The sequence below is a fragment of the Eumetopias jubatus genome, unplaced genomic scaffold (genome assembly GCF_037043125.1).
Source record: "Eumetopias jubatus isolate StellerSeaLion01/CBP00866 unplaced genomic scaffold, mEumJub1_p1.0 scaffold_11, whole genome shotgun sequence".
NCBI lineage: Eukaryota > Metazoa > Chordata > Mammalia > Carnivora > Otariidae > Eumetopias > Eumetopias jubatus.
In genome coordinates, this window is record NW_028274817.1 from 99,376,029 (window position 1) to 99,389,703 (window position 13,675).

Sequence of the window (13,675 nt, forward strand, 5' to 3'; positions counted from 1 at the left end):
TCTGTACTAGATACATCAGAATCTGAGTAGTAGCTTCTAAACATATCATATATTGAATATATATTGGCTAAAGTATTTTATATTCTCTGTTAAGAAAACCCATTTCAAAAGTATATGTTCTATTAGAAAAAATAGATACTTTTAAGATTAAAGATACTGTATATGTGTACACACACATATACGATAAACAGAGAAACAGACATACAGAAAAGCTGGATGAGTTTCCTGAGGACGACAGATTAGAGAAATATAATCATGTCTAGGACAGAGATGCTTTCCTGAATAAGGTGATCTCTAAGAGGTAGTTTTAGTTATGGGTACTTACTGCTATAAGAAGCGTTGTACCTGGCAAGAATAAAATTGATGCCCTTCATGAAAGATCTTTCTGTAGAGGGGTGGGAACTGAAATCTGACTGCAGATACTTGAACTAATATTGAAGATGAAATGCATAGAACAAAATGGATGTCATGGTTGAAGAGCATTCAGGTGATACTCTTGGCCTTGAAAACAAGGGAAAAGCTAACAGATACAAATGTAAATACATATACAAATGTATCACACACACACGCACATACATACACATTCCTGTCTCTAAATATACATATTTATGTATCTATAGAAAGGAGAGAGAGAGAGAGAGAGAGAGAGAGAGAGAGAGCGAGCGCCATGGAGGAGGAATAAAGACTGAAGATGCTGAACCTTTGAAAGTATCTGAGAAAAAATTGCCCCAAAATCTGTGAGATCAATAAAGAGTTGTTGATCTTATTCTCTAGTGATAACAAAACATTTCAACATGTCAGTATAACATGACATGATCTGAAAATGCAGGAACAACTTAATTAGGGTACTTTAAGATGTGATATTTCTAGTAGCCAACTAGAGCACTTGTTTTTTTTTTTTTTTAATTTAAATTCAGTTAACCAACATAAAGTACATCATTAGTTTTTGAGGTAGTGTTCAGTGACTCATTAGTTGCGTGTAACACCCAGTGCTCATCACATCAGGAGCCCTCCTTAATGCCCATCACCCAGTTACCCCATCTTCCCCACCCACCTGCCTTTCCACAACCCTCAGTTTGTTTCCCAGAGTCCTCAGTCTCTCATGGTTTATCGCCCTCTCTGATTTCTTCCCATTCAGTTTTCCCTCCCTTCCCCTGTGGTCCTCCTTGCTATTCCTTATAATCCACATATGAGTGAAACTGTATGATAGTTGTCTTTCTCTGATTAACTTATCTCACTTCACATAATACCCTCCAGTTCATCCATGTCAATGTAAATGTTTATCTGCTCCTAAGTTCCAAAGAATCCTGGTTAGTACCATAGTCAAGAAACCTTCTCTTTTCTGAGATTAAGAATTCCTCATATCAGTGAGGTCATACGATACATGTCTTTCTCTGATTGACTTATTTCACTCAGCATAACACCCTCCAGTTCCATCCACGTCGTTGCAAATGGCAAATTCTCATTCCTTTTGATGGCTGCATAATATTCCATTGTGTATATATACCACATCTTCTTTATCCATTCATCTGTTGATGGACATCTTGGCTATCTGGACACTTGACAGTCATTTTTGTGAGCAGGTACTCTAATCTACTCTTAGGCCAAGATTTTTCCCTAACTTTTTTTTTTTTTTTTTAAGATTATTGAAATCACCATTCATTCTGATGCCCACACGTGGCATTTTGGGACGTTCTCAGTTTATGTCATTCCATTGGTTACAGCTTAGTTATTTCTGGATTTCCATTGTACTATGTAAGAATTGTCCCAATTTGGGAAATAAGTTATTTCCTAGAGCCCCCTTTCATCTTCTCAAAATCCCTGAAGGGTAGGTATCTTTACTGTTACTTTACATAGAAAGTATTAATGCTCAGAAAGGTTGAATCACTTTCCAAATGCCAAACAGCTGGTAAGCAATGGAGACAGAATTCAGACCATCTGAGAACAGAATGACTCAAAAACTTCTCGTTACCTTCTTGACTGTCTTCTAGCTATGCTAAATTTTCTCATTTTTTTAATCAATCATCTATAGCTGTGTCTGAAATGAAATGTTTTCTGGACTCTTCACTGTCTTGTTCATACTCCTCAAAGCATATTTGAAAACATATCTCTATTTTCCAATATTCCTCTTTAAATCGATGTTACCTAACAGAACGCAGATATCCTGTAAACACTGATATGTGGTGGCCATCAAATGCTTCTCTCTCAGGCCTTTCTCTGTATTTATACACCAGTTACTCAGTTTCTGTATAATAGACATCTGGCAAGGTGGTACAGTAACTGAGCTGTACACAGAGTTGAAAGTCCGCTTATAGACTGTCAGTGTGCATTCTGAGTAACCAAGCATTCCTTCTGATAGCTTGGTGCCCATGCTGCATTTCTGGTTAAATATTTTGAATATCATCTTCGACTACATCCAAACTATGAGGTCGCCTTTGCTGTGAGTTGTAGTCTGATATGTTCAAAGCTGTTGATTAATTTCCTTTGAAATACCCTTAGAGCAGCAGAGTGTGTTTGAAAGAGATCTGAACGTGTAACTAGATTATTGGGGTTCTAATATTGGATCTAAAACTTTCCACTTCTACCATCTTGTATATATGACTTAATCTTGCTGATGCTCAGTTTTCTTTTGTGCAAAAGAGGATAAAATACTACTGATTCCTTCTATCCCACCGAATTATGAAATACATATTTGTAACTTGGTACACAGTATAAGGAATTCCGTTTTTATCATGGTTATGTCAGTGTTTTCAAATATTTAATAAATCTCTGTGTGCCTCACTCTGCTCCTCTGCCAAATTGTGAGGGTAATAGTAGCTACTCCATACATTATTGTTTTCTTGTGGTTATTGCTATTATATGTATATTAGAGTAACTAGAATAATGTGATTTAACCAAACTAGATACTTAAGCTAGTTATCACTGAAATAATCAATTAGACGTTTTCCTCTCTGTGAAGAATACTAAGTGATTATTCCATTAGACACTTAGAATAAAAATATTATGATCATGACATTTAGAAAGCCAATGATAACTTCTTTTCATCATTTATAAAGACGACATTATGTTCTGATTCTACTCTTTATATAATTTAATATATAAATAAAAGCAAAACCTCCATGTAGTTAAAATAGAAACCCCTTTGATAGGAAAGGGTAACTCGAACACTGTTTAACTTGGAGAATGCCTGTTTGTTGTTACTGTTCTTGTTCTGTTGTAGTGCATGTATTTTTTACTTGTCTCTCTCTCTCTCTCCACCCCCCCCGCTCCCCCTTTGGCTGCTGTAGTTCAAATGTGGAATACCCCACATCCTGCTATAGCTCTTGGTACTTGTGAATGTTACATATTTACTTAGAATGTGCTTATTTTTTCTCTTCTAAAGTACTCAGAGTCCTTTACAAATAAAATTACCTTTTAATGGAGAATAAATGTAAAATATTGGAAAACATGTGCCAATAAGCCGCCTTACAGGAACAGAATTTAGAAGACAAAAACTGAGAGTTGAGAAAATCTAAATTTTGGAACTTCTTCTAGATTCTTACCTTTAACAAGATGTGGCTACTTTATTTTCATGGACTTTTCAATTCTACTAGAAAGTTAGGATCTCCAGGGTTGTGCAAATACTTGTGTCAACAATTTTATAATGCCTTTGTGAAAATGACTTTCAAGGTAACCCAGAAGTTTCACCTGCTAATTGGTATGGAATCCTGGGAGCATATAATCCCCAAACACCACAATCTCTGTGATTTGAAATTTTCAAGTAGAATCCAAGATATTAAAATGTGTCTATCACTTTTAGAGTTTCCCTACTGATGAGATGAACCTGAATTTTCATTTGCTGCCCTTGACAGCATAACATAAAATATATATTTTCAAGATAGTTTTGAGTTTTTTTAAGTATTTATACTCTATGATTTATAGCATTTTCATTTATTTTGCTAAATTTTGATTAGTATTTTATACATTGCAGTTTTTTTCTTAATAGGATATATTCTATTGTCTATGGTTTTTTTTTGTGTTTTTTTAGCATTTTGCATTCTTTTTTTTAATTTAAAATTTTATTATGTTATGTTTGTCACCATACAATACATCATTAGTTTTTGATGTGGTGATCCATGATCCATTGTTTTCGTATAACACCCAGTGCTCCATGCAATACGTGCCGTCCTTAATACCCATCACCGGGTTGACCAATCCTCCCCGCTCCCCTCTAAAACCCTCAGTTTGTTTCTCAGAGTCCATAGTCTCTCATGGTTCATCTCTCCCACCGATTCCGTCCCCTTCATTTTTCCCTTCCTTCCCCTAATGTCCTCGTGTTCCACAAATAAGTGAAACCATATGATAAATGACTTTCTCTGCTTGACTTATTTCACTGAGCATAATCTCCTCCAGTCCCATCTATGTTGATGCAAAAGTTGGGTATTCATCCTTTCTGATGGCTGAGTAATACTCCATTGAACATATGGAGTTTCAAACATGGAATCTGAATGCAATAATTTTCTGAGTCACCTCCACACTGTTTTCCAAAGCGGCTGTACCAACTTCCATTCCCACCAACAGTGTAAGAGGGTTCCCCTTTCTCCACAACCTCTCCAACATTTGTTGTTTCTTGCCCTGTCCATTTTTGCCATTCTAACTGGTGTCAGGTGGTATCTCAAGGTGGTTTTGATTTGAATTTCCCTGATGGCTAATGATGATGAACATTTTTTCATGAGTCTGTTAGCCATTTGTATGTCTTCTTCAGAGAAGTGTCTTCTCATGTCTTCTGCCCATTTTTTGAATTGATTATTTGTTTCTTGGGGGTTAAGCTTGAGGCGTTCTTTATAGATCTTGGATACCAGCCCTTTATCTGTAGTGTCATTTGCAAATGTCTTCTCCCATTCTGAGGGTTGCCTCTTTGTTTAGTTGACTATTTCCTTTGCTGTGCAGAAGCTTTTTATCTTGATGCAGTCCCAAAAGTTCATTTTTGCTTTTGTTTCACTAGCATTTGGAGATGTATCTTGAAAGAAGTTGCTGTGGGCGATGTCAAAGAGCTTACTGCCTATGTTCTCCTCTAGGATTTTGATGGATTCCTGTCCCACATTGAAGTCTTTCATCCATCTTCAGTTTATCTTTGTGAATGGTGTTAGAGAATGGTCGAGTTTCATTCTTCTGCATGTGGCTGTCCAATTTTCCCAGCACCGTTTTTTGAAGAGACTTTTTTCCATTGCATGTTTTTTTCCTGCTTTGTCAAAGATTATTTGACCATAGAGTTGAGGGTCCATATCTGGGTTCTCTATTCAGTTCCATTGGTCTATATGTCTGTTTTCGTGCCAGTACCATGCTGTCTTGGTGATCACAGCTTTGTAATATAGCTTAAAATCGGGCAACGTGATGCCCCCAGCTTCGTTTTTCTTTTTCAACATTTCCTTGGTGATTCAGGGTCTTTTGTGTTTCCATACAAATTTTAGGATTGTTTCTTCCAGCACTTTGAAAAATGTCATTGGAATTTTGATCGGATGGCAATGAAGATATAGGTTGCTCTGGGTAGCATAGACATTTTAACAATGTTTATTCTTCTGATCCATGAGCATGGAATATTTTTCCATCTTTTTGTGTCTTCTTCGATTTCTTTCATGAGTGTTCTGTAGTTCCTAGAGTATAGATCCTTTACCTCTTTGGTTAGGTTTATTCCAAGGTGTCTTATGGTTTTGGGTGCTATTGTAAATGGAATTGTTTCTCTAATTTCTCTTTCTACAGTTGCGTTGTTAGTGTATAAGAAAGCAACAGATTTCTGTGCATTGATTTTGTATTCTGCCACATTACTGAATTGCTATATGAGTTCTAGTAATTTGTGGGTGGAGTCTTTTGGGTATTCCACATAAAATGTCATGTTGTCTGCGAAAAGAGAGTTTGACTTCTTTGCCAATTTGAATACAATTATTTCTTTTTGTTGTCTGATTGCTGTTGCTAGGACTTCTAGTACTATGTTGAACAATAGTGGTGAGAGTGGGCATCCCTGTCGTGTTTCTGATCTTAAGGGAAAGGCTCTCAGCTTCTCCCCATTGAGGATGCTATTCGCCGTGGGTTTTTCAGAGATGGATTTTATAAACTTGCGGAATGATCCCTCTATCCATACACTCTGAAGAGTTTTAATCAGGAAAGGATGTTGTATTTTGTCAAATGCTTTTTCTGCATCAATTCAGAGGACCATATGGTTCTTCTCTCTCCTCTTATTAATGTGTTCTATCACCTTGATTGATTTGCGAAAGTTGAACCACTCTTGCATCCCAAGGATAAATCCCACTTGGTCGTGGTGGATGATCCTTTTAATGTATTGTTGGATCCTATTAGCTAGGATTTTGTTGAGGATTTTGGAATCCATATTCATCAGGGATATCAGTCTGAAATTCTCCTTTTTGATGGGGTCTTCGCCTGGTTTGGGGATTAAGGTAATGCTGGCCTCATAGAATGAGTTTGGAAGTTCTCCTTCTGTTTCTATTTTTGAAACAGCTTCAGGAGAATAGGTATTATTTCTTCTTTGAATGTTTGGTAGAATTGCCCAGGGACTCCATCAGGCCCTGGACTCTTGTTTTTTGGGAGGTTTTTGATCATTGCTTCAATCTCGTTACTGGTTATTGGCCTATTCAGGTTGTCAATTTCTTCCTGTTTCAGTCATGGCAAATTATAGGTTTCCAGGAAGGCCTCCATTTCATCCAGATTGCACAGTTTATTGGCATATAGTTGTTAATAATTTCTAATAATTGTTTCTATTTCCTTAGTGTTAGTCGTGATCTCTCCCCTTTCATTCATCATTTTATTAATCTGGGTCCTTTCTCTCTTCTTTTGGATAAGTCTGGCCAGTGGTTTATCGTCTTATTAGAGAACCAGCTTCTAGTTTCGTTGATCTGATCTACTGTGTTTCTGGTTTCTAATTCATTGATCTCTGCTCTAATCTTAATTATTTCTATTCTAATGCATGGCCTAGGCATTGTTTGTTGCTTTTTCTCTAGTTCTTTAAGGTGTAGAGTTCGTTGGTGAATTCGGGATTTTTCTATTTTTTTGAGTAAGGCTTGGATGGCTATGTATTTCCCCCTTAGGACCGTCTTTCCAGTATCCCATAGGTTTTGGACTGATGTGTTTTTGTTCTCATTGATTTCCATGAGTTGTTTAAATTCTTCTTTGATTTCCTAGTTGACACAAACATTCTTGAGCAGAGTGGTTTTTAGCTTCCAAGTGTTTGAATTTCTGCCAAATTTTTTCTTGTGATTGAGTTCCAGCATTGTGGTCTGAGAACATGCAGGGAATAATCTCAGTCTTTTCATATTGGTTGAGACCTGATTTGTGACCCAGTATGTGGTCTATTCTGGAGAAAGTTCCATGTGCACTCGAGAAAAATGCATATTCTGTTGTTTTAGGGTGGAATGTTCTGTAAATATCTATGAGGTCCATCTGGTCCAGTGTGTCATTCAAAGCTCTTGTTTCCTTGTTGATTTTCTGCTTAGATGATCTGTCCATTGCTGAGAGTTGAGTATTGAGGTCTCCTACAATTAACATATTGTTATCAATATGACTCTTGATTTTGGTTAACAGTTGGGTTATGTAGATGGCTGCTCCCATGTTGGGGGCATAGATATTTACAATTGTTAGATCTTCTTGTTGGATAGACCCTTTAAGAATGATATAGTGTCCTTATCTGTCTCTAATTACAGACTTTAGTGTAAAATCTAATTTGATAAAAGAATTGTTACCCAGCTTTCTTTTGAGGTCTGCGGGCATGGATGATGGATCTCCATCCCTTCACTTTCAGTCTGGATGTATCTTTAGGTTCAAAATGAGTCTCTTGTAGACAGCATATGGATAGGTCCTGTCTTTTTATCCAATCTGCAACCCTGTGCCGTTTTATGGGAGCATTTAGGTCATTCACATTGAGAGTGATTATTTAAAGATATGAATTAATTGTCAATCATGTTGCCTGTAAGACATTGTTTTTATAGATTGTCCCTGTAAATTTCTGTTGTATATCACTCTTGGGGTATTTCTCCTTTTATAGAACCCCCCCTTAATATTTCTTGCAGGGCCAGCTTAGTGGTCACTTATTCTTCCACGATTCTGCCGATCATGGAAGCTCTGCATGTCTCCATCCATTCTAAATGACAGCCTTGCCAGATAAGGTATTCTTGGCTGCATATTCTTCTCATTTAGTACCCTGAATATGTCTTGCAGGCCTTTCTGGCTTGCCAGGTCTCTGTGGATAGGTCTGATGTTATTCTGATATTCCTCCCTCTGTATGTAAGGAATCTCTTCCCCCTAACTGCCCTTAAGATGGTTTCCTTGGTTCTAACATGTGCGAGTTTTGCTATTACATGCGGGGGCATTGGCCTGTTTTCCTTGATCTTGGGAGGGGTCCTCTCTGCCTCTGTGACACGAATGTTTGTTTCATTCCCCAGATTAGGGAAGTTCTCAGCTACGATTTGCTCAAATACATCTTTTAGTCCTCTCTCTCTCTCCACTCTCTCCGGGGTTCCAATAATTCTGACATTGGAATGCTTCATGGTGTCACTTATGTCTCTGATTCTATTTTCATGGATTCTGAGTTGTTTTTCCCTGGCCTCCTCTTTTCCCTTTTCATCTATTATATTGTCTTCCAGGTCGCTTATTCATTCTTCTGCCTCACTTAACGCTAGCTTTTAGATTATCTAGATTAGATTGGATCTCATTGATAGCATTTTTAAGTTCTGCCAATTCAGCTTTCATTTCTGCCCTTACAGACTCTATGTTGCCATTAATTGATTTCTCCATTGTAGCCATTGTCTTCACAATTGCTAGCCTGAATTCCATCTCTGACATCTTGGTTATATCTGCATCCATTTGTAAATCTGCAGCATAAGTCATAATCTCTGAGTCTTTTCTATTTTGGGGGTTCCTCCTCCTAGTCATTCTGTTGATATGTGGTTGAGGGAATGTATAGAGTCCAAATTATTGACCAGAACCCAAGCAAGATGCACCTGTTTTCTTGGGACCTTAGGGTTGCTGGCCTCTTGTTCTCCCAGCCTGTCTTCTGGGGGAGGGACCTGCCGCACTGTTATTCAGGCAACCCTGTTTGGGCGGAGTTGCCCTGCCCCCCCCTGTGGCAGGGGATGTGCTCGGCGGGAATCAGTTTCTGTGGTTCTTGTTCTCTGGCGCTTTCCCTGGTGGCTTTCTGTGTCTTTTCCACGAGTCAGAGCAGAAGAGACCATTTCCAACCCTCTGCCTCAGAGCAGAGAGACCGCAGTCTGTTCTTCGGTGAGCTCTCCAGGCCACACTATCTCAGTTTCTGTCCATGCTGCTATAAACAGCAAGGTCCTGGGTTGTGTGCCACTCTGCAGCACACCCAGTTCTGCCTCCAGGTCGGGGCACGTCTCTGCCCTTTGTGCTTCTAAAACCACCAGCTTTGCCCAGTTTGCACGCGTGACCCCGCTGCTCCGGGTTTCCGTCCCGGGGGGCTGCCCTAAAGTCCTTTACCCGACCCCCGGACTCCGGGTTTCCACCCCGAGGGCTGCCCTAAAGTCCTTTCCCCGCCACTACCGATCTGGGAGTATGTGCCCCGTCCCCAGCGCACGAGGCTGTCGCCCACCGGCGGCGTAGGATGCCCACCGGCGGCGTAGGATCCCCATGGCCAGGCTCCCTCCTGCTGCCGTTTATCCTCCAATAGATACTTGCCCGAGGAATCAGGGCTCCCTGCTTCATACCTCGAAAACAGCCATCTGTGGTATTTTGTTTGTAGAGATCCAGATCTTCTTATATCTCAGGCTGATTTTTGTGGGTGCTCAGAGTGGTCTGGTAGATATCCAGCTCGATTCCGGGGACCAGTTGGAATAGGGTCCCCTACTCCTCCGCCATCTTTTTCCTCCAGCATTTTGCATTCTTGACCCTGAATCCAATAATCCCAGTTCATGAAACTCTGTCTTAAATCAATTTTAAAATCCTTCCTTTTAATTGTGGTTGTTTCTTTAAATTGGAGAATCATTTTAAATATTTTAGAATGTATGGATTATAGTATGAGCATTCCTATAATTTGGTGTGCTTGGGAAATAGTCTAGTTTAGCAATAAGATGACTACTTATTTCTCTCAATGTATTTCTGTTGTTGCCATAGTAGCTTCATCTGTATTTACTCTACATGTCTGTCTGTCTGTCTTTATTGGCTTTCAAAAAGGAAGGCACTAGATCTGCACTGTAGAATTACAGTTGGCAGTTGACACATGGTAGCTTTTTAAATTTAAATTTAATTATATTGATGAAAAATTAGTTCCCTCAGTCACACTTGCTACCTTTCAAGTATTCAGTACCCACATGTGGCTAATGGCTACTGTATTGGACAGCACAGATCTATAATATTTTCATGCTTGCACAAGGTTCTATTGAACAGTTCTGTGCAGAGTTTGCACATGTCGATTACAGGCCTCCTACATGTACTTCAATATTATACCCTGTAACATTTGTTCAGAGACCTATAGATCGAAATAAAATAAAAAAAAAGTTGGATATGGAATAACCTCCTGTCACAAACTCAAGTGAAATCTTTGTATGATGCTATTTTTGGGTCACAGGAGTATTGCTCCAACTATATGTTAATGCTTTAAATGCTTTAAAGCTTGCTTTTTCTGCAGGTAGTTATGTTTTAGGACATATAACATAATGTTATAGCCACATATTTTTAATGGTTATGATAATACAGTTCAGTTGTATCATAGTTTAATATATATCTTATGTATATGTAATATATATCTGTAGAGACATTATTAGCTAAACCCAACAGTATTAAATGCTAGATTTTGTTAATTCAATTCATTGTGGTTTTGTTGCTCAAAAGTTAAGTTAGGAGAAATGAACAAAAGAATTTAGAGAGCTTTTTGAAGTTGAATCTATTTTTCCTGGAAATGGGAGAACTTTGAAAGTTTTAGAGAGAAAAATTAACCTGTAGTCTTGTATTTTAGGTAAATAAGGGTTTTTTTTTTTGCTAAAATATTCATCTAGTGTGCTTTTTCCTTTTTATATACTTACAAGATTTTCTATTTGATTTTTAATACAGAATACATACTTAGGATATTAGGAGTAATTTCAGTGGTGTGTATTTAAAAGACAAATTTAAATTTTAATTATCTGTCTCTGTCACTTTATACTTTCATTGTTTCTTATTATTTGCTTTTTTTTGCAGCCTTATATTACAGTGCATCAGAAACTATTGTGTAAAAAAATATTAAGAGTAGAAATCTTATTAAAAGTAGTAGCAATTCAGTATGAAAATGGTTTGTGCTTTCATTGTCATTTTGATGCTTCTGGTGCCAAGAAACTTGAGAAAAAAAATCTTTAGATTCACATGATAAGCTGACAGAGTGAAATATCTTAAGGCTTGAAAGGGCAAGTAGAAGTTATAATTACTGTGTAGCTTCACAATCTTTATATTGAAATACTCACCTTTGCTATCATGCTGCAGGCCATAGAGCGAGAAAAAGCCGAGAAGTTCAGAAAACTGCAAGATGCCAGCAGATCAGCTCAGGCCCTGGTGGAACAGATGGTGAATGGTAATTACACGGAGTTGATTTAGATAATCTTCTTAGGGATTTGATAAACACATAGGTTCATATTTATCAGCTGAATTATATCAGACAAGCACTTCCTGAATGCAAATTTAAATTAAAGTGAGTTTGTGAGCTTTTTTTTTTATTCTTTCTTAACCCTAAGCGAATTATTAGAGGAAATTCATCTTTGAGTCCAGTGGAAGAAAATGGGATGTGCTAGAATATTTTATCAATCTGTTGCAGAGAAATCAATTTTAATGCAAATCCTGCTAGCATTTGTCCAGATAATTTAAGAAAACAAGGTTTGCAGAAATCACTGGAAATGTAAGCAATCATATACTATATATAAACTGACTGTGATCTGATTTTAAGTAATTCTTGCAATATATTTTTCCAAACAGACCAAAATTATGTGTAAGGCTTCATCAGCATACCTGTGGCTAGTAATGTATTTGACATTTTCTATGTTGTTTTTCATTTTTTTTCCAACTCATTTTACAAATGTCTTCTCAGGGGAAACTTTATTTTTTTAACTTCAGCTGTTTTTGAGTAAGGTAAAAGTACAAAGCTAACACATTTTTCTTTTTTTTTCTTATTTATTTATATAGGGCACCTGTGAGCAGTGGGTGGGGGTGGGAGGTGGGATAGGCACAGAAGGAGAGAGAGGATCTTAAGCAGGCTCCATGCCCAGCACAGAGCCTAAGGTAGGTCTTGATCTCAAAATCCTGAGATCATGACCTGAGCCAAAATCAAGAGTCTGATGCTTAACTGACTGAGCCACCCAGGCGCCTCTTGCTGTTTTTTTTTTTTTTTTTTTTTTCAAATATTTTTTTTCTTTTTTGAGAATGAATTAAAATTAGTTTTTCCTAACAGTGCTTCAGAAGCTGTCTGAACAACATGTTATTGACATCGGTTTTGAACACACTTCTTTGAAATTGTCATTGTCATACTACATTCATTTCCAGATATAAGTAATTTATGAGAATCAGGGATAATGCTATTTTTCAAACAAGATTTTTTTTTTACACATTTCACAGGATATGTTTACAAGAGCATAATAACAAAATGTAACAAATGTTTTTGTTGTGCATGTCAGCTTTTTCTAGGACCTTCCTGCATTCTGGAGCATAAATATTGTGTATGAATTAGTTTTTGCCTTAATTGTCATGTTGGCATTAAAAAGTTCAGTGATCTTCTTAGGAAATCAATTCATTTTTTTTCTTTTAATGAGCCCCATGACTGTATCTGGTTAATAATAAAAACAAGCAAACATGACAGCTGAACATTGTTTTAACAAGTTAATGAATATATAGACAGTGCAAAATAGTGAAAGGTTGTTGTTGAGCTGTATGTTGCTGGGTGGTGTAACTGATGAATTTGATAACAGCATATTCATATTAAATGTAATTTTGTGATCTAAAAAATAGGCTGGTAGCCACTACACAATTTCCCTGTAGCAACTATATTGTCACTTTCTTATTTTTATAAGCCACTGTAAAATCTACACTTTTAAATGGTCTCTTTTCATAATCAAATGTCAAGCATACCTTAACTCAGATCATTGTTGAAAAAGCACTTAAAATTTAGAAGTGTTGGGAATGATTTTTTTGGTAATTAAAACCACATACTGGTTTAAAATGACCATATGATTAGTGATGATGTCATTTTCTAGGTTATTGCCCTCAAAGCTCTAAAATTAGGAAGCATGAAGAAAAGTCAGGACATACATTAGGTCCCTAATAAATATTAATTAGTGAAATTCTTCTTAGCAAAGCAAAGCTAAGGCTGTTACTTAGATAATTTTGGTCAGAAAATAATAATACTTTTGAAGAAAAATGCTAACTTGTGTGGAGAGCAAAGAGCAGTAAGAGCTAGGGGTGTGATTTGAGACATTGCTCATAGGTTTACCATATTGATCAAATTTTAAGCTTCTCATGTATTATGCCAATAAAGATAAGGCCTGACTGTTATGTGATTAGGCTCAAATTTTGGCTATACCTAGAGCATAGCTCTGCTGCTCCATTCAATCACTCAAGGATTCTAACTGTTTGTTCCTTTTTTTGATCTTACACAGAATAAATTTCATAACATTTTATGTAATTGTGCAAACTGTGAGTGAAGGCAGACACACGC

At 37.2% G+C, this 13,675-nt stretch overlaps 1 protein-coding gene across 1 annotated transcript in view; it reads left to right on the forward strand.

Annotated features, from left to right (window-relative positions):
* The window catches only part of DMD (dystrophin), a 1,674,912-nt gene that overhangs the window by 280,606 nt on the left and 1,380,631 nt on the right, over positions 1-13,675 (forward strand). Inside the window, exon 14 of the mRNA XM_088028834.1 lies at positions 11,458-11,545. Coding sequence (XP_087884960.1) covers positions 11,458-11,545 — 88 coding nt within the window. The remainder of the gene's footprint in view (positions 1-11,457; positions 11,546-13,675) is intronic.